This window comes from Varroa destructor, unplaced genomic scaffold (assembly GCF_002443255.2).
Source record: "Varroa destructor unplaced genomic scaffold, Vdes_3.0 BEIS01000005.1, whole genome shotgun sequence".
NCBI lineage: Eukaryota > Metazoa > Arthropoda > Arachnida > Mesostigmata > Varroidae > Varroa > Varroa destructor.
Window position 1 is genome coordinate 31820598 of NW_019211458.1, and position 23555 is coordinate 31844152.

Sequence of the window (23555 nt, forward strand, 5' to 3'; positions counted from 1 at the left end):
GTATACAGTAAAATGCTACACTAAGAGATGTTTTGTCAATATACTTTAATTTACCGTATTCAGTGTCGCACAGTTTTTCCATCAGACCTGTTCTGCGCTTTTGGTTTCGGTGATGACATTGCAGACCAACGAAGGCAGTTACCTTAAAAAACTACCTGACAGGAACATGATCAGGGATGTTGACATAACAGGGATGTATACTGTTGTGCTGTTTTGTCATAACAATTGCTAGTATATACAAAGGAAAAAATACGATGCATTTTTGAGTCAGAGTAACGACCGTTTGTACAGTTCACTGCTATGTCGAGAAGATAGTTCGCCGTGAAAAAAAAAAAGCCTACGAGCCAGAACAATGAAGCTGCGCTTAATCGATCCTAAAATTCTCGCAGTTGAAGCGTATTGTAAATTTTTAAAAACGCGAAACAGAGACTCAGTGAGAAGCAACATTTGATTGAATTTTCTGTCTCTACAGTGGGAGAATTAGCGTACGCTGATGAAGAAAAACATTGAATATTTGTTTGATATTGTTGGGTTTTTAGTATTATTACATAGGGCTAAAAGGGAAGAATACATGTTCCCAGTAGGTTAAAAAATGAGTTTAGAGTTAAACAGAGATAAAGTTTACGGTTAATCTGTTTTTTCCTTAGGGTCTTAAGGCCTATTTCTTGTAAACTCTGGAAATTATTTGTTCATATTTCTCAACCCACTTTTTTTGGCTTCGCATTGGCTACCATAAGCAACAGAGATCTTCTGTATTTACTTTTTCAGACCTATACAATGATCAGTAATATGTTCTATGTTTTCTTCAAAAACCTTTCCTTTGCCCAGAAGTTATGAAATAATTCTAAATATAAAGGGAATGCTGCGTCCCACGGGGCTCACAAACAACAGTACACTCGATTGTAGAATAAAAAAAACACTTCTCTATTTGTATACACAATTAAGTCGTTTATTTATTACAGTTTGATCGGATAATCGTGTTGTATGACCCATTAGTTAATGAGGACAGGGTTAAGTGGTAATGTATATTACAGTCATTTATATATATATATGGTCTTATATACCGAAGCAACACCTCAGTCAAAAACCTTTCCTTAAATATATTTCCTACATAATACCTAGGTATCCTTAGATAAATCATTAGGATACACTTATTTATTTGCTATTTCCAAAACACCGTATGTCGTTCGTGTTACCCGTTGGTCATGACGAGTCCTTCTAATGAATGTTTTCTATTTCCATCATCTGAAAGACTGGCGATATCTGCGATCATCCTAGCGTGTGTGTGGGCTTGCCGGTGATTCCAGGCGCTCATTTTCGTTACTGGCCGTGTAGAAAAAATCTAAAGGCATGACCGATGAGCCTTTCGTGTGACCTGAAATAGTCATTGGGAATTGAATGAAACTCTTAAGTCAGTTGAAATGGTACAACAAAGCCTTGCTGACAAAGCAAAACAGTTTGCTTTTACGCACCCGCTTCACGTTGATTTGTACCAATTAATATTCACTGTACCTTGAGTGGACTACGCGTTTGAGAATAACGAAGCAAAAACACGAAAAGTTTCACATAAAAAAACATGGTATATATATATATATATATATATATATATATAATTTTATGCGGAAATAGCACACGCCGTCATTTGAGCATGACGGCTTGGTGTTCCCCAAACCAAAAGATATTAAGGCAAGCTCATACTTGCAATTCGATGTACCGTCCAATGTTTCCGAGAGCAGCCTGACTAATTATTCAGCAAGAAGATATTATATCCTCCTTTTTTTTATCGTTTCTTGGATACACTGAGTAACACTTGTGTCACCTAAGTTTTTAACTCAACTCATCAAACTGCTCACGGTTTTGTCAAACTGTGACTATTTCATTTGATTCAGCGCTACTATCTATGCCTTTCATGAAGCAGAGGGTTGGCTTTCATCAAGGAACTTTTGTTAACTCGCTGACCAATTTCCGCATTGCCTACTGTTTCTCCATCTTCCATAGTTTATACGATATCCTACCACGTAGAAGAGAGGTGATTCCTTTAGGGGCACGTCAGGTAAGGAAATTTGAGTTAGGTTTCATTGTGAGCAACACGGGGGCCTGGTAGCATTCCCATTCCACCCTTCTTTTAAATCTTACCGATGGGTGCCGAAGGGTGGTAGGATGCCGTCGTCCCAAATCTTCGCCCCTTCCGTCACCAGCTAACATTGGCCCACGAACGTGGCAGCGTCCAAAGGACCAGTATGAAGGCAACGAAGAGACCAAAGTTCTTGTAAGAAGAGGAAAGCTCCTAGGCTTTCTGCTTCCCGCCCGCTCTTGACGAAGAAGCCGAACAGGCGGACGCAGAAAGAAGCATAAGGCTGTAGCAGAGACGAGAGCCCAACGGCCTAGGCCTAAGGGCCTGCTGCTATTGCTGCTGCAATGTCTGCCGCTGCCGTCGTCAAAGGGAGGAAATATGGGCAGATCATTTGGGTGAACACGGAAGAGGCGGTCCTACCCCGTTGCCGGCCTCCAGTCAGGACAAGTAAGAATCCGCCATAGCTCTGTTGGGCATCGCCGCCACTGATGGTAGCCTGGCTAACCGGTGGCGTTTAGGTGCCGACGCGGCCTCCCAGCAGTTCTCGATTGCCCCTCGCTCCGGGATCTCTTTCCTCTGAGCTAGTCCGACCCTACAAACAAACCTGTCTGGAGCTTGAAGAAAAGAAAGGAGGAGCCAGCCTTTTTAGGCAAAGTTATGATCGTTCCCCTTCGAAGCTATTACTACTACCAGGCTTTTGTTCCAGAACACGGAAGCAGACAAGGCGCAATTTGCCGCCACAATAATAAGGCCGACCCAGGCCTTCTTTATATAAATATAGAAATTATAGAAAAAAACAGAAACTCTCACGTATAGCTGATAAGGTATTTATTTAATGTTAAATTTGTACATACGTTATGCTATATACATAAGTTCGAACCTATGACATATGCACATATATCCGTAATATACAAAACGATAATTAGCGGTACAACTACAAAAAGTAACAGAATTTTTTACGTGCCTTTCCTAGTCTTTATCAAAGTGGATGCTCACAAGAAAACCGACGCTTAGCGAAATTTACATGTCGAATACAAATTTAACGTTATTGCTCTAGAATCAGCTAGTAACTGATAGAATAATATTATGATAGAGGTTTTTGACATTTCAATAAAATATAACAGAATCAGTGTGGCCTAGATAAACGGGCTTTGAACTTTGCACGACCTGAAACGGCTTATTTACATGTTACGACATAGCGATAACGGCAGCGATATTTCCCACGCATTGTATTTATCAGACGTAGTGGTGAAATTAGAGAGATAGTCCGAAACGCTGTCAAAAACAGGTGACTTAGCACAATCCTTTAGCGTTAAGTTGTTGCCGATATTCATTAAATCAATCCTCGAGCTTATTGCACAGTTTCGCCAGTCTCCCCACTGCGTTGTTCCGACATCGACCCTGGTAATCATATTCCGAATTCGTAATAACATATTAGTATTAATGGAAATTAGGCCTACGAAGAGACGACAAGTTTGACCAGGTGTGACAGCGTGTTGCCACCGTGCCCCTCATATCGCCTTGATACAAATGAGCTCGAATCTGATACGACCTAAGGATGGAATAAGTTTCGAACTTGATTTAAGGGCACTGTTTCATAGTGGATTTTAAGGATGGTGCTATACTTCGTGAGGAATGAATATGCACACAATCCAATTTGAGTTCAGCTTAACCCGACATCTTGGCTAGAATAGGCAAGATCACACAACGACACCTTATCTCTCTCTACCTGATAAAGTACACTTTTTCGTATATCGGCTCCATCATTCGATACTGTAGAATTAGGACCCGAACGATATAGTGACGATATAGAACGATATAATAAACTTATTACTTGAACTTACTTACACCAAGCCTTAAGTTTACTAACGAGCCATATGCATGTAGCGCTCTGCTTCTATTTTATATTGCTTGATAGCTAAGCATGGCTCGATATAGCATTTCAATTTTACTACACGTTCACAGTGGCAAGCATTGCGCAACAACTCGCCGATATCGCCCAACAAACTCTGTTCGTTTACCATATTCTACTTATTTTGTTCCCCGAAATAGTCATACAGGTTATACTAGCTAGCAAACAAAAACTAAAGGTACTAGTTTAAGACCACTATAAAAAAGACCGTAAAATGACTACGAGCGACCCGTAGTTAAGATCGCTTAAAGTAACCCAAAATTAACCCGAAAATCTTCTATGCTATGCTTTAAGTGCGGTACTTCCATTACACATTGCTTCAGACGGTTGGTTCCCAGCACGAAACACCCAGATTAGAGCCTAGACCACTTTATCCGTATCTACGATAGAAAACAAACACGTTATTCCTTCACCATCACAGGACTGACCTAAAGATAACCTAACCTAGAATATCCACACATGCCATTGGTAACCCGAAGAGACTCTGGGCTGTGCGGCTAGTCTCGTCTACCTGTGCATTTTTCTAAAGATAACCGCATTCATATCAGGCGAATAGTGTGTTGACTGAGCCTGAAGGTTTTTATTAGGACGGTGCGAGTGTGCCAATTCTGTACCTCCTGCCGAAGTCAACGGACCTCCCCCTGCTGCTACCAAATGATGATCTGGATGTTGCTGCATATGGCCACTGGTCGCTCCCGGATGATCGTCGACGTGCGCGGTGATCGCAGACCAACTTCCACTTCCAAGTTGCTGTTGCTGGTGAAATTGTTGTTGCTGATGAAGGTGTTGTTGTTCGTGCCGTTTTGTGGCAGTGTCGGCCAGAGACCAGATTTTGCCGGCTCGCGGTTTTGGCGAATGTGAAGATTGCGATAACGAAGAGTTATCGCTATGCGAAGGATTGGCGTCAGGACAGTCGATTGGGCCTTCGGGCCCGCTTCCAGGATGCGGCGGCAGATGTACCGGAAGGTGCGGACCCGGGAGGCATGGCGGCCCACTCGTTAAATACGACGGAGGATCATCCCCACCGACGGAAAAATGCGGTGGCGAGAGGCACGATGCTGCAGTAGCAGTTGACTGGGGAACAACGACAGGACTTTCTACCACTGCAATCAAATTAAATATGTGGATAAATTGGTACACAGACCTAGATACAATACATTTTCATGTGCGAAAGGTATTGTTACACAAAGCACGTTGCGTTAGTTTTTGAAAAAACAGTTTATCTCTATTTTGCAAATACCGATATGAACGTCCGAAGCTGCTTTTAGTTACGTCTCCAGTAGGGGTTACCAATTTCTATATAAGAAGTTGCTTTGTATCATTGTGTCCATTATTACAGCAGAAAGTTGTTGAAGACACTGAAAAATATCGCTACTGCTTGTAGTAAGAGATTACCCTCAAGCTAACAAGTGAGCGCATCTTCCGAAGTGAGGGATTATGTTATAATAATTCAATTGAAAAATCGCGTCCGCTTTTTCAGTCAAAAAAAGATTATCTATTACACCTTGCAATAGAAATCTAACTTTTAGTTTACGATCTCTTAAAATGCTATTGTTCTCGGAAATGCATTAAACCAAGAAACAGGTCAATATTTTTTTGGTTTAATGTTGAAACGTTACCTACCAGTTGCATGATGCTGAAATCCTTCAGGCTGCTGCGGGTCTTCACTAAGCTCCCCGTCAAAGTCGCATTTATTTCTTGGCTCCCAGGTCATCTTGTTCTCTTTTTTAAGCCGTCGACGTGCGTTAGCAAACCAGGTCGACACCTAAATTAGTCAAGAAATATAAAAATTGCATGACTGATGGAATCGTTGGTTTCTACATCAATCATCTCTATATGTTATATTAGCAATCGCGTCGCTGCCATTAGGTAGTAGTGCTCTTGGTTCCTTATCACAATATCAATATATATATATATATATAAAGCTTGAATGTGGCATAACAACTTTAACGGCGTAACAATTTTGATGATATGCCACTTTTATTTACTTTATTGATTCGAATAGGCGCCTATAATAACGCCTGTTTCCTTAACTATCGTACGGTGCTTTTAATAACCCTTTCTTTCCTTCTTATATCAGTCCCGGCTGTGGCAGAAGCAGTCGAGAGCAGAACGGCGCGCCAGCAAATCATGCTTCCGCAACAAGATATAGACGAGTTAGGAGAATTTAGTGCCTTAAGACTCTGTTTATCCAAACCACCTAAAACACTTGATTGATTTCGACGCTGGCTTTTCTCGCGTAAACCAAAAAGCTAAGGACTACTTAGTACGACACGAATAAACGCATATCTTTCGGCCTTGCATCGTAGATTTTCATCGTAGATGGGCGGTCTGAATATGGCGAAACGGGCGATACTGAAACGATGTTGAAGCAAACCCCATCAGATGAACATCGTATTATCCTTCAGGCTGTCTAATCGCTGTGCGGAAGTAAAAGCGGCACACTTTTCGGTCAGTCCTCCGCTAACTGAACATCCACAATGATTGACATAATTTTCAACTCGAGCTTTATTTCGCAATCTTGATCCGCTATGCTAAATAAATAGTCGGTACTTCTCGATTCGTACCACCTTGTTGAGCCATTTGCTTTCTCAAACAGTCGGTAAACTCATGGGCCAAATACGGATACTTTATTCAAATACCCAATAAAAGTATTGAATGTGTTTGAAATCTGGATTACAATACCGGTGCAATGTTGCCAAAACAAGCCGCGACCTAGGAAATTCTCGGTAATTTTACCAGATGTGAGAGAACAGACAAATTTTTATTTTCTTAAGTGGTACGTTACATGAGATTAGGTCATTCTCTTACCTGCGTAAGGGTCATCTTCGTGATAATAGCTAGCATGATCTTTTCTCCTTTCGAAGGATAAGGATTCTTTTTATGTTCGTTGAGCCACGCCTTCAAAGTTGACGTTGAATCACGGGTTACGTTTTTGCGTCGGGTCGCTTGAAGTTCAAATCCTGCCCCCGCAGGGGAGTACCTACCATATTAATCATAGATTAATAAACATCAGTAAAAGCACACTAATAAGCTTAACTTACTTGGATTACTAAAGCTATCTCTCATTCTGGAATCCAGCTCTAAAAATAGACTTTGGAGAGAGCCCTAGCAGGGTTCCGGAGAACAGTCTGTTAACGCTACATTTAAGATAAAGCTTTTATGTTCCGAGTTTTATGCCCGGCATCGCAGCCGTTAGCCATTCCAACAGGCAGCTGGCTTCCAGCGGAAAACGAACGCTCGAAGAAATTATATCTGCGATTCCAGAGCTCAACGAGATCTTATACGAGAAATGTCGAATGTCACTCTGCGGGTATTATTTGTAGCCTACGCCTACTGCCTCTTCCTCGTTGCACACAAGCACCACTGAGACCACAAAGCGGTTTTCTAAAATGCGAAGAACTATATAAAAAAACTGGAGTACACCAAGCTAGACAGTCTTTCACATACCACTTTCAGCTTCTGCACTTAAAATCGACATTTTTTCCCAAAAGCTTAAGTACTGAATCGAAAAACAGCGGGAGATCGAGAGCGCCGAGTAGGCCCGACAGAGGCTAACCTAAGGCTCGAGATAGACAATCGACGAAATATGAACACAAGTGCGAAGCCATACGATGCCGAGAAAAGTGGCAGGCCAACAATGTCTAGCTACGATGAAGTCAAATGGTATTGCGTCAAAGATCTATTCACTTATAGAACTAGATGTCCCTTGAATGCATATATATATATATACATAGTGGATTGTAGGAATGTATAAACAATGAAGGTCATCCGTTCAAACATTTACGTCGTGTAACGTAAATTGTGTTATTCTTATTATCACATGCGCCATTAGTATAGCTAGTGCACTTTAGATATATACTGACAATTAAGACATTGTAATGTAGTATCATAAGGATATAGAAATGGTAATAGCATGCCTCGGTTAAAAACGCATCGCATTAATTTGCGTACATTCTGCCCAAGTAACAACTACCAAAAGGCTCTTATTTTACCCGATACAATTACGCTGATATGACTACTACACCCATATCGATCGACTGCGTTTACCCTGTTCGCAAACTTTTCCAGAAGCTATTCATTCACTAATCACTAACACCAGCAAGAATACGTGTAGCACAAGCGGATTAGCGAATTAAATTCTAAAATTGTTTAAATTTCAGCAGTACGCAATAATTATTAGAGATCTCGTTGAAAACCCGTTACTACAAGTTCTCAAAATGAAATTGCTTGTGTCCGGTGGCTGTTCAATCTATTGGAAGCGAGAAGATTTTTTTGATGCTAGCCACAAAAACCTTTCATATATACTTAGAAAATAAGCGGCTGAAGAGCCACTTGTCGTCTAGTGTCAGACGCGTCCACAATACCCCATACAGAAGGATATAATTGTGAAGTTTAAGCTTGTAGACGCCGTACGACAAGCAGCCGACATCGCAGTATAAATAAAAATACAACTTTCGCATATACTGGAGGCGATTAAGCAATCGAGAATGTATGCAGAGGAAATCAAGCCACGATCCCTAGAAATCCTGAAGCTGGCTGAGGAAGTTCTTAAGCCCCATTCACAGAATACAGTGGAGACTCACAATCGTTCAGAAGAAGACAACTAGCTGTGCTAACGATATCTATCGGTTTTTCGCAGCTTTTAACAGCGGAAAATTTCGCTTCGAAAACCCCGCTCCACGTTCGACCCGTTTACCATGGTCACTATAGGAACGACAAACTAAACAAAAATCCGTGCGAAAATAACGGGGTACTTTTCCTACTACAAATAATGTCCTGCAACACGTAAGTAACAAGACGTCAAAAAAGAAAGGTGCCCCCTGTGGAAGGTACTTATACAGAAAATCTGCCAAGTGGATCTATAAGTATCCAAACCAAATTAAACACAACCGATTTGATGATTGTCGTTAAAACAGCTTCGCTTACTATACGGGGCCGAACTACAATAGTTGGACTGTGGCCTCACGAGGCCTAAGCTAGCCTAGTACTTTTAAAAAATTGATGTAATTGAGGCCCTTAAGCGAAACAGGTCGGCTTACAGACAATACAGAAGTAGAAAAGTCGATAGCTTTTATATGCAAAAAATAATGACTAGTAAATTTTACAATCAAGGCATCACATTGAATACGCTTCCGCATGAATGAAACGTTCTACAGACTTTGACATTTTTATCAAATTCAGTTTTTTCGGAATGATTACGTATTTACCGTACTGAATACCGTAATTGAAGCCGACCTTTAAAATTTATCATGCAACCTTTGACAGATTGAATTGATTTGTGATCGTAGATGTCGCATTTCCTTATGGTCGTCTTCGTCTTATCTAGCAGCTGTAAATAAATTTAATTATATGAAGCATGTTGAATGAAGCGGGACCATTTTTTCTTGTGATCCGCGCAAGTATTTACTTCTGGGGACTGAATATCTTAGCTTCGAAGATAGTAAGTGGCTCTTCAGGCCGTCGTTTCCCGGGCTTCGATGATAATTTGTTTGCTAAATTCACGACGCCTGCCTCAAAACATGAAGCAGGTTTAGAGCTAGATGTCGCCGTAAGTCGTTGCTCTAAAACCGCATAGTGAGATTTTCAGATTTAAGAATATAAGTCAGAACTGGTTTATGCTTTAATCGAAAATAAATACGGGTCGTCGTTTCGATTCAACAAAAAACTCTGTATGGAAATAGTGTGATCTGTTTTTAACAGAACGGAACAGCGGTGCACTGCACCTTAATCGTACGTTTTTCTAACAATGACGAGTCGATCTATAGGTGGAGATATAGGTCGACGAGGCTCAATAGGATGACCCTGGTATTAACCACCGTTTACGAAAATGGGAAAATTCAGGTCCTTTTATAGGACGACGGCGTCCGTCGCAAATTCATGTGACAAGATCAGCAGGAACAAGAAACTATACACGAATTTATCACTTAAGTGTTGCGAGCAGGTTACAACAATGCGTAGGAAATGATGGCAACTTTATTCTCGTTATATATAGATCTATATATATATATATATATATATATATATTTTTTTTTTTTTTTTTTTTTTCGATAATGAGAGAGAGATTTCCAGATGTAGGAAAATATCGAGAAGTTACCTGTGTACATTCGAAGTACAAGCAATACTTTGTCTATGCTGCAATGTGCTATATTAGACAAAGAAATCCATTACATTATTTTCAACTGGAGATATCTCCTCTTGGTTCTTGGAAAGCCACATGAAGGAGTGGCATTATGCCCCTCAAACATCGCGCAAGACAAATATCGCTCAGCCGCTATTAACTCGTAGAACGTCATATGACACAGCTGATAGAGTGACGGACGCAGATTGCGGCACTATATCCTACGTATGGAAAAATGTCCGCTTCGGTCTGAAACGCGTTAGAGAGCATCCTATTTGATTGCAGAATCTCTCAAGTAAACGTGAATGCTACGTTTTTACAAATATATAAGCCCAACATTTAAATAAATTGATAATAAATGTCAATGTCTAGTACTCTCGTTATAAAACCATTAAGAATAGGTATTTAAGTAATATCACCTAACTCGATTCAAGCCGAAAAACTGCCGCAATCCATAATTAGTCTTTAGCTCAAATTGTAGCAAGGAACGAGATTTGGCCTGTCGGACAAGTCAGCATTGACAATTGGAAAAGTTTGCAGAATGAATCAAATTTAATACTGGCCTATTTTCACAGAAATTTAAATTTCGCGGGCGAGTTTAACTTACTTGTGACAGTATCTGATAAATGCGCTAAACGATTCTAGAGGGAAAGTCTGTCATGTTGACTAAATTTTTAGCCTTAAAGAGAGTTGTTTATAAATTGAACCTGTGTTTCACTTTCGATTCAGCCAGTTTACCCAGCGACTACGCAAATTCGTTGGTGCATCTACCAGAGCCTATTACACATAGGAGAAGTATGTTAACCGCACTCTAGCTTTGAAGACCTCATAACGATCATTTTGCCTTACATTCAACGATCTGTTGATTAACTGTAATGTAACTAATAGAAAATGTACTTACAATTTTATGCAACGAAATCCCAGCAGCTATTATATTGCAAATATTATATGTAGTAGCAAAATATTGACAAATTATAATAATAATAACCTATATTTGCCGACTTGCCAAAAAACTAAAGTAACTAACCTTGAAAGTAGAGATTTTTAGCCTATTAGCACTATCTATATGTATAGACAACAAAATTTGTAACCTCACACAACCAACGCGTCCAATACACAATAGCTCGTAACAATTAACTCGTAGGTAAATACAGATGCGACTTGAAATTGAAAATTTACAACAAATAAAATGGCCGTTGAAAACTATTCCGACGTTTCCACCCAAGACAATGCCACACCCATTCATATGTCACTAATCTCGTTTAGTTGGTAGCCAGCGAAAATCGGAGTACTATTGTCCACTATCAAAAACATGTAATCCTGCCAGTAGACTCACCCGGCAGGCGATCAGACACGGTTGTCTGTTTAAAATCGATCGGACTCACTGATGCGATGCCAATCGGGCGAACCGACCGCATCGGCTAGTGGGATTCGGGATGGCCTTTAGGAAGGACACGGGACAAAGTGCGCCTAGCGTTTAAGGTGTTGTAGTATAGCATAGTACTGGCTGGTTGATTGAAGGATGTCTGTCGCAGAGCTAGCCTTGTCACGAGCACACGTCGCTTCTCCTCGACGTACTCCCCCCGTCATTTGATTCATGTTAAGAAGAAGAAGTTATGTTATAACTTCTATGGTAACTATGACTTCCCGTGCGATCGACGTACTCCACCGTCGCCTACAGCTGGACGCTGGTCGAATGTTTTGTGCCCTTTAAGACGATTTTTTAAAAAAAATTCTCTCGTATTTTCCTATGACCTGATGCTTGCACTCGTAATTCTAGCCTAATTTAGGCCATTTTCAGGCTTACACTCGTAATAAAGATTCGCGTAAATTAGGTTAGTGCCGGCCAAAGACTATCGATTACCGGTCACGCAGTGATAAATTTTGACTGAATGAATGTCGACTTAGCATTGAATATCAGTCACGTAAAACATGCGGCATACACGGTCAGCAGCAGTGAAAACAAATTCTCGGAACTGTAAGTGTGCATTATTTAGACCGATATAATAACAACAAAACAATTCCCAAACAGGCTTACTCGCGTCGACATTTGCCTGAAATGATACGGCCTTTATAGGCCACCTCTGCGGCCACTTCCCTTTATTCCACTCCATACGAGCTACAGTGAAACGTTGCCTGCTGCTCCGTTCTCTTGATGAAGCTGGCGTTACGCGCATGAGTTAAAGTAGCTATCAGCAAACCGCGACAAATCAATATGCCCATCAATCGCGAAGCGTCTGCTCACATTGCCACTAACGGCCGCTATACAGCTGAACTGCCACACGGAACTGTCAATCTTTTTTCCAAAGTTCCAAATAATAAACAGTTGGCAAAAAGAGGACGAGATAAAAAAAAAAGCAGAAAACTATTCTATGTGCGCGTCCAGAACTTCAATTTTGCCTAATTGGCTAGGCTCACACTGTTAACTTTTAATCTGTTGAATAACTAGCCAATATATATTCTTGTATTACATACAATGTCCAATTCAATTGTGCAAAAGCAGAGATTCCAGATAGTTGCTTGGCAACAGGCAACGAAGAAGCATAGACAAACTTCATTTTATCCCTAGCCTTTAACGTACCACAGCCATTGTTCAGCATTTGTGAGCAGAAAAATAAACTACTGTTTAAAAGCTGAATTGCGTAGACCATCGGATTCGCTGCTTACAAAATGCCGTTGCGCATGCCCGCAGAGAAGTAAAGCACTTCAAATGTTTGAAACCGAATTTGCGGCGGGTCTCATTGCGTCTACGTTACGTGCTTCCGCTCCTCAGTGATTCGTATGAAAGAATTATGACTTGAAATACATTATAGCAGGCTTGAGCGCCGAAAAAAATAGCATGCCTAGACTATACAGCCGGTTTTATCGCGTATGGATCAATGCTGAGCTGTTCGTCTAACTAGCTGACACCGCCGTCTTTGGCTTCCCTGATACGGATGCTTAACGATAGATGAAAAAGAGCATTTTGTCCGAATGTCATCGAACGACTGAATGAGTTAACGGAGCTCGTCGGCATCCCTGACACGCACCACTTCATTCAGTCCCCAACAACAACAACAGTTCTAAGGACCACAACAATACTCCTAGTCCAGCGAATTCACCTTTGTCCGCGCGTGTCCTGATCTAGCTACCGACAGGCCGAACGGCTGAATAGAAGCAGATGCGAGTGGCTTTGTAACTGGATGGCTGGTGGTCAACCCGAACTGCGGAGATGGTGTGTCCTGCATCACCCGGCTATCGTGCACGTGCCACCAACGGAGAAGTGGCCATTCTCGTCGACTCGAAAAGATCGAACTAGGAACATCTGCGATGGGTGGACAACGCTAGCAGAGTTAAGCCAAGCAAACCGCACAGCCAAAGCACTAGTGACCCCTAGCTCCCCCGAGTAGATCTCTAACAATTGGCACTCACTCTTTCAACATCTACGTAGTCAACTACTTACGCATTTTAGGAACGACGAAACAACATCAGCGAATATATCGGGCCAAAATAGATCTAGAGACCGAATGCCAATGTACACCGCAACTCTTCAAACATTCTAGCTTTAATCTCTGTGTGTGAAATATGCGTGACTTGTTCAGATAAACCCTTTACGAGTTAAAAACAAGTCACTACATAACCCACAATAAGAGGCGGGGGCCGTAGCGTGTTGATGACAATGGCAAAAATATCAACACGAATGTACATCATCAACCAGGATTGCGTGTATGTGCACGTGCGTGCGTGCGTGCTGTAGGAAAACTGGCCGTCCTCATCATCGTCCTTATGTCATACGAAAATTACTTGTCATAACATATAGGGGGCTGTCATACAGAAGTGCTTCAATAATATAATAGAGCCTCACTATAGATGCTTTAAATAAATGAAGTAATTAGTAGTTGGCTATTCAATTGAGCAGTAGATTTTTAATGCCTTTTTATGCGTTCTCTGATGGGCGTCCTATACAGTATGCTCACAAAGTTGCATAAACTGCTCCGAAATAGGCTAATTGCTGCCTATTCAGTGAGACAGATGCAAGGAAGGCGGGATCGGGCCAAATAATGAGTCTGCAATACATTTCCTGTTACGCGCCTCGATTATGCTTGACAGTTTTACGCTGGGAAACTAACTTGTTATCGTTCAGTGGCCTTTTCTACATAGATTAAACAAACCACTAAATACTATAGATAGCTATATGGTTCGAAGAATTGGGTACTTAATCGAACAATACGGGGCTCCGCGTGTGTGTCTACGTCTCATCCCTATCTCCGCTAAAGTTCTAGCATCACTGTGCTTTACCAAGCGATCCAGCTATAATTTGAAAGCAAAACTCCCAAACACCACGTAGATGTTACTGTTTATTCTTTGATCGGTGCAAGGTTCCATCCATCTAAATCTGAAACATAATAATGACCATACGAAATTATATGAATGCGTTGTTGGACGGCTGACGAGACAAGAAGACTATTGTTATTATTGGGAAATAATTAGATACCACAACTAGTTGTCGCCCATTCCTCCGGGGATCTTTCGTAGGTGGTGGTGGTGGTGGGGGGGGGGGGTTACGACTCTTGAAAGTTAGAAGTGATATTCACCCGTATGTAAAGGTAGCGTCGTAGTAGGGCTGTGCAGGCGAAAGGCCCCGCCATGGATCGCTGTCCTTGATGTATGAACTGGTCGTGCTTGCCTGCAAGACATTTCAATAACACATTAATATGAGCTCTCGTGCAAAGTCAACCGGACTCCAGTTCAGAATTATATATGCTAAGTATAAACGAAAACTCAATGCTAAATTATCAATTAAACAACGCTAGCATCAGCGGTACTAATAGTAAGCGGATTGTCTTCCTCTCATTTGGCAAATACGATTATAACGGATCCTCCATTAGTAAAAAAAAATGCCCCAAATCACTCGTCAGCTGGATACCCCCAAAAACATTACAACTAGCTAATTCGTTGCCACAATATCAAACAACTAACACCACTTTTGTATTTGTGCTGAACTAGAAGCAATTATTGATAAATATCATGATCCAGGATAGTCCCGCGTTACGAAAATCACGCAATAGTTAGCATTGCTATAGAAGCACCAGCTTTCGCCTCCAAACGCACCGATTCTGTCCGAGAGACAGGGAGAAGGTAATGGAACGAGCGAGTTAGGACAAAGCAACGGTATTAATCAAAATTAAAACTAACACTAAGAGAGAGCGAGAGAGAGCCCGACTCAATAAGGCTGAGGAATTAAGGGTAAGAAAATGGGTGAATGATCGAGCGCAAGCCATCGTCATTTGACGGGGGTAACCGAGGAGCATTACAGGAGGGCCACTAGCTTAGGATTAGATTCCGGAGCAGGAGACGAAGCAATAGCAGCAGATGGTTGCATCGCGAGGAGCCCCCGTCGAGAGAGAAATCGTCAGAAGAGCTCAGTCCGTTGCCAACGAGACCAATGCGACACTAGCTCAAGGGCGAGCAGCTGTCAAAGCCAAGTGACTGTCGTTCCTTAGCGAAGGCACCGGCGCGAGCGGCCACAGAATCGAGGCAGACGAAGCCAGCGCTCAGAATATTAAGGAGACCGTATAGTCAAATCGGGTATCAGGCCAGCTCCGCCATAGCTCAAGTAAGGCCGGTCGGAACCGTACCCGCGCCCGCCACAGAGCCTAGGGAAAATTGGAGCTCGCCCACTCCAAGACGGCCAGACTTGGACGGACGACGGAAGATTTGGAGCAGTTGGAGATTTGCTTCCAACTCAGTGGGAAGTGTGCGAAGTTCGGACCGCGAATAGAATCAATGCAATTGCTATGCGATGCTATATGTGCGTTTCGTTGTGATGGCAACTTAACGTCGCTAGGTATGGTGCGTGTTTGAGTGAAGCGGACAAATCGAGCGAGTCCAATCTCACATGCAGAGTCAGTCTGGTTATGGCTGTGGCAGTACATCGATGATCAAACGCAAGATAAAAAGACAATCAGTGGTAGACCTTCGACGTTCATGGGCGTCCATAACCTACTGCGATATCCTCAAAGCTCAACCTCCTGTTCAGACTGACAGGGAGAGGGGGGCGGGGGGTGGTACCTATGGGCGGCATGTAATGAGATGTGCACTGAAGACAGTGGTGCTTGAGTCGCTGATATGTTGGAGTACTGTCAAGTGATAGGTGTGTACGAGCGAGTTTTCGGCCGTGAGTCGAAATCGGCGTAATAGGTTAACCCATACTGTGGTTAAATTGGATGCACCACTCCTGGATACCAGCACCAAATATAGCATTTGTTAGGATTTTCCTAGCCTTGTCGGGACGCAGTTTTGAATAGGTCACGAGCGAAAAGCAGCTCATTTATCAGGCCACTTATTTTATCGCTTGTATTTTGGCATTTTTCTCTCGATATATTGAAAACATTCTTGCGCTAGTACAGGGTAAATCAAAAATAAAAGTGCAATTTTGCTTAGTGTAGGTCAGGAACAAAAAGGCAGCGCTTCATTTTTAAGGCTCTTCTTTGTTTATAATTGTGAAGCTACTGGCTTTTTAGGTGTAAACTTGAGTCGTAAACTACTACGAAGAGCCTACTATGAACTCGTAAAACCTGCATGATATCAAAGTTCAAGCTATCCAAATATCTACGCCGTCAGCGGCTTGCACTATTCGCGCAACAGAATACTTTACTAGATTATTGATCGTCATTAGATCAACTAATCACAATCGCTCTCATCACTGATCCTACTTCAACTTCTGAAACTTATCGCCAATCAGGACCTGATTTAGCCTCTCCTTCATGAATACCCGTCACTTGACTTTAATGTTGACTTGATTGGCTCCAATTTGCGCAGCAGGATTCTAAACGAATAGACTGATTTATTATCTTGTAGGAGTCATCCGCGAGCATTGCCATTGGAAACGCGAGTAAACTTTGTGGCACACATTCGGACAATGGATGTGGGAACGGTCCCTGGGACGTCGAGCTCTAAAGGCACATCGTTAATTTGTCCTGCAGAGTATTTACAGTGACCCCCACTGTATGATTGGGCCATTATACTAACCCTGCGCCTATTCTATAATGCGTTGCACGACTGTTAATGGCACAGGTTGTAATTCATAGAATTGTTCACAAGAAAAAAATACTCCACAAAACGATGCCGCAAGCAAAAAGTGTCAACAAAAAAATGCGCAACAAAAGTTTCTGGGATGTCCTGCGGGCTTAAGTCCCGTCACTCACCCTGGCTGGGTTAATCCCAATGTGATCGCACAAGGCAATCCATGTATTTCGCTTCATCAAACACTGAACACCCTCAGGCTAGTCCCCACATGTGCTTGGCAAACAAGCTCTTCACACTAAACGAACCATCTATTAACTAACTAACGAAATCACGATTAATTGTCGTAAATCAACTACATCGATGCTTCAATTCTAATCATTTCTAATTTACAACATTAATTGTCCTCGTTAAGTTAAACTTATAGACGCTACTAAGAGATTTATATTGTCATATATGAAACGGAATTCAACCCTGTCGATGTCTCATATTAAGGTCTATGCACCGACGTTACAGGTTCAAAGGTAGTCGGGTGATGACAACAGAACCCTTGATGGAGATTCTTGCATAAACTTGTATAACATGTGTAAATCTGTGTTATGGCAAATATTATCCATACATAAAGCACAAATTCCAACTTTCTAGTCGCTCATACATCCGAGAAGACTGTGTGAAGAAGCATAGAATGTGGACCGTTTGCCTCTCTCCTACTTAGCTAACAAAAAGATGTTTAAGGACCTTTATCCCATCAAACCCATCCATACCCATAAATACGATTTAGTTATCTGCCGTAATCAAGCGAGCGGCACCTGTCTTTGTTCCAGTTAGCTCTACGTGCCCACCGCATATATTGCGCCATTGAAAACCCGAACAGTTCAATAATCGTAAACACCCTTCCGCACAGATTCCGCGCTTTGGACGAATACAAATATCCGTCCAGTACCTTAGGCCACCTTCTTGTTTACATATTTTCCCTCCCTATAGAAGATCTATGACAACTGCTCGTGGTCGCCGTTTGTTAAAGTCGTCGGTTTAGATACATCAAGGCATCATTGTGCTCCACTAGCATGACTATGGTCGTACATCGCCTGCTAGCTATACACTTATGTCCTGTTCCCTGCATGGCTAGCCAGCTCCTGTGGTCCCTGTTAGTGACACCGTGACAATGGACCCACAAGCGGGTAGAAAGACGGGTGAGTATCCTCTATCGCCGTACCGCCCCCGCCAAGTTGCCTGCTCCTGCTGCTGTGAGCGGTAAACAGAGCAGCGGTAGTCTTTAGTGGGGGGGCGAAAACGCGAGTTCAAGCCCGGAGATCCAGATCGCGCGCTTGAAGCGCCGGTATTTCGCTCCGACGACGATGAGCGGAGTATACGAAAAACTTCATTCGAGCGGCAGTGGCGGCAGGAGGAGTTTTAGGAGCTGTGCGAAGTAACAGCAGGAGCGAGGCAAGCATGCGCTACTTAATGAATAGCGCATGCTTGACTGCCTCGATGAATGAACTGGTGTGAACGGACAAACATGGTAGAGTTGTTAGTTAAAGAAGCCTATGCGTGGATGTGTATGTCTGTGTCTGGCCATGCATATGGGTGCGCCCCGATGTTGTCGGCCTTGCTGTTATTGTTGCTATTGCTACTTCTATTGTGGACGACTCGATATGTTTATCGCATGAGTTGATTAGGTGGAATAGCCCAAAGACGAAAGAATAGAGCGCGCGCGATGAGAACAACAGCGGCGGCTGTCTGCAGCGTGAGCGGATATAGGCAAAACCAGAAAAGGTGGTTGCACTTAGGAAAATTCTTGCCAGTGAAAAACAACAACAACAACAACAACAGCAGCAGCAGCAGCAGCAGCAGCAGTGGCAGCGGCAGCTGCCGCCGAGGTACTAACTATGGGCCAGCTGCTGTAGGCCCAGCTCGCGCTACTGTTTAATGGGTGGCGTCAAATCCAAGGAGTTTGTATAAAGCTTCTTCAGATGACGAAAGTGTTAGCAATGAGTGAACACTAGAAGGTGGAAAAAGACGATTCATTCCACTGAAGAGTATTAACCTGTGCTAATCGTGGCATCAATGCAGAAGCTCTTTCAATGTAGCTGTTCGAAATGATCAATTGCTTTCGAAAAGTCAGCCTCAAGCGAACAGTGTTTGCGTACAGCGTTCTTTGGGGAATGGGGCAGCCCGATATTCCCTAGTCGCGTGATGGGGTGCGCGAGTGCCTGTATTTATTCGGCAGTGTTCTATAGCATCTTGTGACATTTCACTACTGCGTATGTTTGGATACTACTGAGCGTACATTCGCATCAGCAGTTTTAGCTGTTTCTCACGTATAAACTGTAATCCTTTTTTTGGCGAAGACAGGACAAATACAATTGGTCTCCTAACATTCGATCCATAGAGAGCCGCATGTACTGTCGTAGCTCCCTTACCATATCGCTACATACGAACAGACCCGTTTCCACCAGGGGTATTTTCGATTATAATTTATATATGTCTGTGTGTCTCTAAAGCAGAGCTGAACGTTATTCGTACGTTGTTCTTCTGTTGAATGACTTTTCTATTCTTTTATAACACGAGCCACCGTTTTCTTACGGGAACCTCGAACGCCGATTTGCTAAGCAGGCCGTCTTCGTTTCTGTCGCGTTCGATGCTTTTTCTGATAGTGAACCAACAGGCCACGGTACAAGACGTTGTTCCTCAATGACGTTAGACTGATTGACTGGCGGACTGATTGATTAAGCTGTTACCGCGTGCTGCGATCAGTATCGTCTCGTTTGCAGTGGGGACGAACATTACTGATTCGTTTAGTGAACACGTACTCTATTAGACAACCATCATACATTCTGTATGATGAATATAGTTGCTTGTATGTTTCATGTCTTAATGATCCTCGTGCTAACTCTTGCTAACAGGCGCGGACTTGGGTTTACTTACGCAAGTTATTATTAATAGTAAGTAAATAGTTGAGCCTTGTTCTCGACTAGTGCACCATTTTCTTGCTATCGACTTAGGCGATTCTAACGAACAACGACCGTGTAAGAAATAAGCTGCGATCACTCGTCTATCAACAATATCACAAAGCCATCCTTAGTTTATTCGAAAAAACACACGGCCCAATCTTTAATTTAGAAGAATGTTTATAGCGGAATGGCCGCTAACATGTAAACAGACTTGATCGATCAACATTCTACACTATTCCTTTTATCATATATGCTAGACATAATATGCAGTAAAATGCCATTCCGACAGCGTTCTTCTTTTTCTATGTAGTAAATCTTTTTATCTATGTAGTGATATCTTTATTAATTAACACTAAATAATAAGTCTTCGCTGCCCAACTTCATGCTTCCGCTTCTATAGCATCGTGACAAGATTATTTTTTAAAATTTAACGTTTGTTTTTCTAATTAGATAAAAAACCATTCTAGCTCATTTCACAGCTTCGTTGCACCACAGTAGTTTAGAAAGGTCACTCTATCTCGAGCAAGAAGCTGCGCGATAGATTGGGCAATATATTTGCTCGTTGAAATTCGCATGGAAATATCTGTCGTCGGTGGCTGAAATAAGCGTATGTTTTCTTTGTGTGTATGAAATGAATAAAAAAAAACACCTAATTTAATAGCCACTAACTGACTGACGAATCAATCGATTCGTGAAGCTGTGAACAGGTGATAATGGCTGCAGCTGCTACCTATGCGCTCAGCGTCCTATCCAAAAACATCCTGTTTATTTTAGGCAATTTTGTTTATTTAACCGTGTTTTTCCTATGATAGACCAACAATTAGTTCGTCGTTCTCCCTTTGCGCTACAGTTACTTCCTCAGATCGTTCTATGATTAATAAATTTATAGATCTGAAAAACCATTTCACAACTACAGCGATAGGCTCGGTCACTAATCGGTGATAACATTATCTTATCAAACTGTTCAGCTTCGCTGCAAATAACACAATTGTTCTGCGTTGTATTCCCATTGCAACTGATTTGTTAGCGCATTGATTTCGACTTTAACGAAGTTAATTCGACGAAATCAAGAAGCCAAGTTCAAACTGACTTGGAGCGTAGATCTACTAACTGAAATACAAGCTTATATACCTGTCATACCATGCCACATACCTATCATAACTAGCATCATCCCGTTACCCCGTTGATTAAGCAAACTCGTCTTGCTTTCCCATTAATTTAGCTTTTAGCACTTACCTATACATCCGCTAAATTGCTTAACAAGTGCATTTTTAATCCTACCTTTCGCCTACCTGACCAAGCGTCAAGAGTAGGCGAGTCTTTCGAACATTGGCAAAAAAGTTCGAAAAAAATGATAACAACCCGCTATTGTTAATCAAAATTAGCAAGAACTCTCACTTAAAACAATTTTAATTAATTAAACAATCGCTCAAATCAAAGGCACAACGATTTAAATAAGAAACCTCGCCAGAGCTAAGCGATTGTGTTAATCTACAAAGACCGATCGAGACATATAAGTAGGCGCATATATATAAAGCAGGGGTGCAATAGCACACGTCTATTTTATAGGATCGAGCGTAAACTAACAGCTTTACTAGACAGTGCCAAAATGGCCACATGACAATGGATCCATTGAAGAGAATGTCGTGCTAAGTCATCCTTCCTAATGTTTGTCCGTTATAAATATCACCGGCTTTCATTTGGAACTACCGTTCAGATTCAACAAACGATCATCTCTTAGCGTCTCCTAGCGGACCATCTAATTTGCTAATTATAAAGTATCTACTAAATGGTTACGGATAGAATGATTAGCGTTTACGAAGCGAACTCGACAAAAAAGGCACAGATCACAATTTCAGCTGTGCAAAGTTCGACGTCAGGGCACGTACGACGACGACGACGACGACGCACAGACACGCACGAGGAACGAAGAAAACGTTCGGCGTTCATAAACCAAATAAATAAAAACTAATAGAAAAAGGGTTTCTTGGAACATTCGATTAATTTTCTATTTTGGCGGCGCGTCGGCTTTGAACGGCTGAGCGGCACTACTTTTTAATGTTTCTTACCAGTCCAAGAGAAGGATTGCGTACAACCGAAGAAAATTAGCTCAGACTGTCATTGGTGCGGGCGTTCACCGGCTCCAAATCGATTCATTTCAACACAGTAATGTGGCCATATTGAAAGAAACAGATGTAGGAAACTGTCACACAGAACGAGCTCCCCAAGACGGATTGCTGTGAAAAGGCACAACGTCAACCGGTGAGGCTACGACAAATTCAAATGGACTGAAATGTTTTCTGGCACTCTAATTGAAACAGGGGGCTGTTATCAAACCATGACGCCGACTAAGCAGAAGGCTAAACGTGAACTAACAGTAGAACGGTTTCAAACTATAGGGAACATCTCCATAATTATTCCAGAAATCAATTGAGTCACATAAGATACGACTACGCGTGACCGATGCAAAAACCTATTCCCAATAGCTTCGGCAGCGACACAATAAGCGGGAACACTGACACTCGAAAAATCAAGCAAAAGCTAGATATATTACGTTTATGTATAATACACCTTACACTGTAGCCAAAAGATATGCCCAGTATTTTTAGAACAAGATGACGCATCCATTCATGCTTTCCGTGGTGACTTTTCCAAAGAGCTATGGACACTTCGTATGCCGCATAGACTTCATTTATGCATTCTACCGACTAACACCTACCGATAGATAGGTGTGGGTATATGTAAATGTGGAAACATCCAAAGTTCTCAACTATTTTGATTTCGATATTCGAAGTTATGCGGGTTGTCCGCCATTCGGCGCCCTGTGTCGTCTTTTTTTTTGCCACACAGACAAGAAAAAGCGCAACACCGGTAGCAAATCTGTGACCGTTTGAGCTAAACGTCCAGCATCAACTGTCCCTGTTTATCCCTACTGACTGTTTCCGAGTCACAGAAGGGTCTTGGTCGAAGACAATCCGCCGAGCAGAGACCGGTCTTTGATCATGGTTAACCTCGGATGGACGACAATCGCTGAGCGAAGCCTGAGGCACATGGCATCATTTAGCCAGCGAGTATCAGATCCGTTCACAACGAACTGCCACGGATGTCACTCGCGCCACACGTTTATCCACAAACGTAATCAAATTAATTTGCAGCACCGTCTCTAACACTATTTCTATATGGTACGAAATACGCCCAACAAATACATTCATAAGAAAATTAGAGCACGTTGAAGGTTTGTAGTTCTACTAAGGTACACGTTATATATAGCTTCGCCTAGTATCACATTGCCTTTAACCTGTTGGAGCCGCAATGTATGTACACTCTTCGGAAGCGAAAATAAAAATTCTATACGGGGCACGCTTACGCATCTAGACAGGAGCAATTCCGTTAGATAGAAATCAAGTTTTTTTTCTTCATAAATAAGTCAAATAGAACACTTACAATGGCTGACGGATATAGAGTGGCTGGGCTTGCGACACCGTGCGC

General features: G+C 42.1%; 1 protein-coding gene across 3 annotated transcripts; it reads right to left on the bottom strand.

The window, feature by feature from the left end:
• Positions 1 to 1263: 1263 nt before the first annotated feature.
• LOC111252013 (iroquois-class homeodomain protein irx-2-like) lies at positions 1264 to 23555 on the bottom strand. Of its 3 annotated transcripts, XM_086989857.1 has the most exons (7): positions 23511 to 23555; positions 14682 to 14773; positions 14442 to 14482; positions 6798 to 6969; positions 5610 to 5751; positions 2137 to 5089; positions 1264 to 1375 (listed from the first exon to the last, which is right to left on the bottom strand). In XM_086989857.1, the coding sequence occupies exons 3-6, from the start codon at positions 14474 to 14476 to the stop codon at positions 4494 to 4496; spliced, it is 945 nt and encodes a 314-aa protein (XP_086845983.1). In that variant the 5' UTR covers positions 14477 to 14482; positions 14682 to 14773; positions 23511 to 23555; the 3' UTR covers positions 1264 to 1375; positions 2137 to 4493. The 3 variants fall into 3 exon arrangements, with proteins under 3 accessions (XP_086845983.1, XP_086845985.1, XP_086845984.1); XM_086989859.1 differs by lacking the exons at positions 14442 to 14482; positions 14682 to 14773; positions 23511 to 23555 and adding an exon at positions 13209 to 14387; XM_086989858.1 differs by lacking the exons at positions 14442 to 14482; positions 14682 to 14773; positions 23511 to 23555 and adding an exon at positions 11444 to 14387.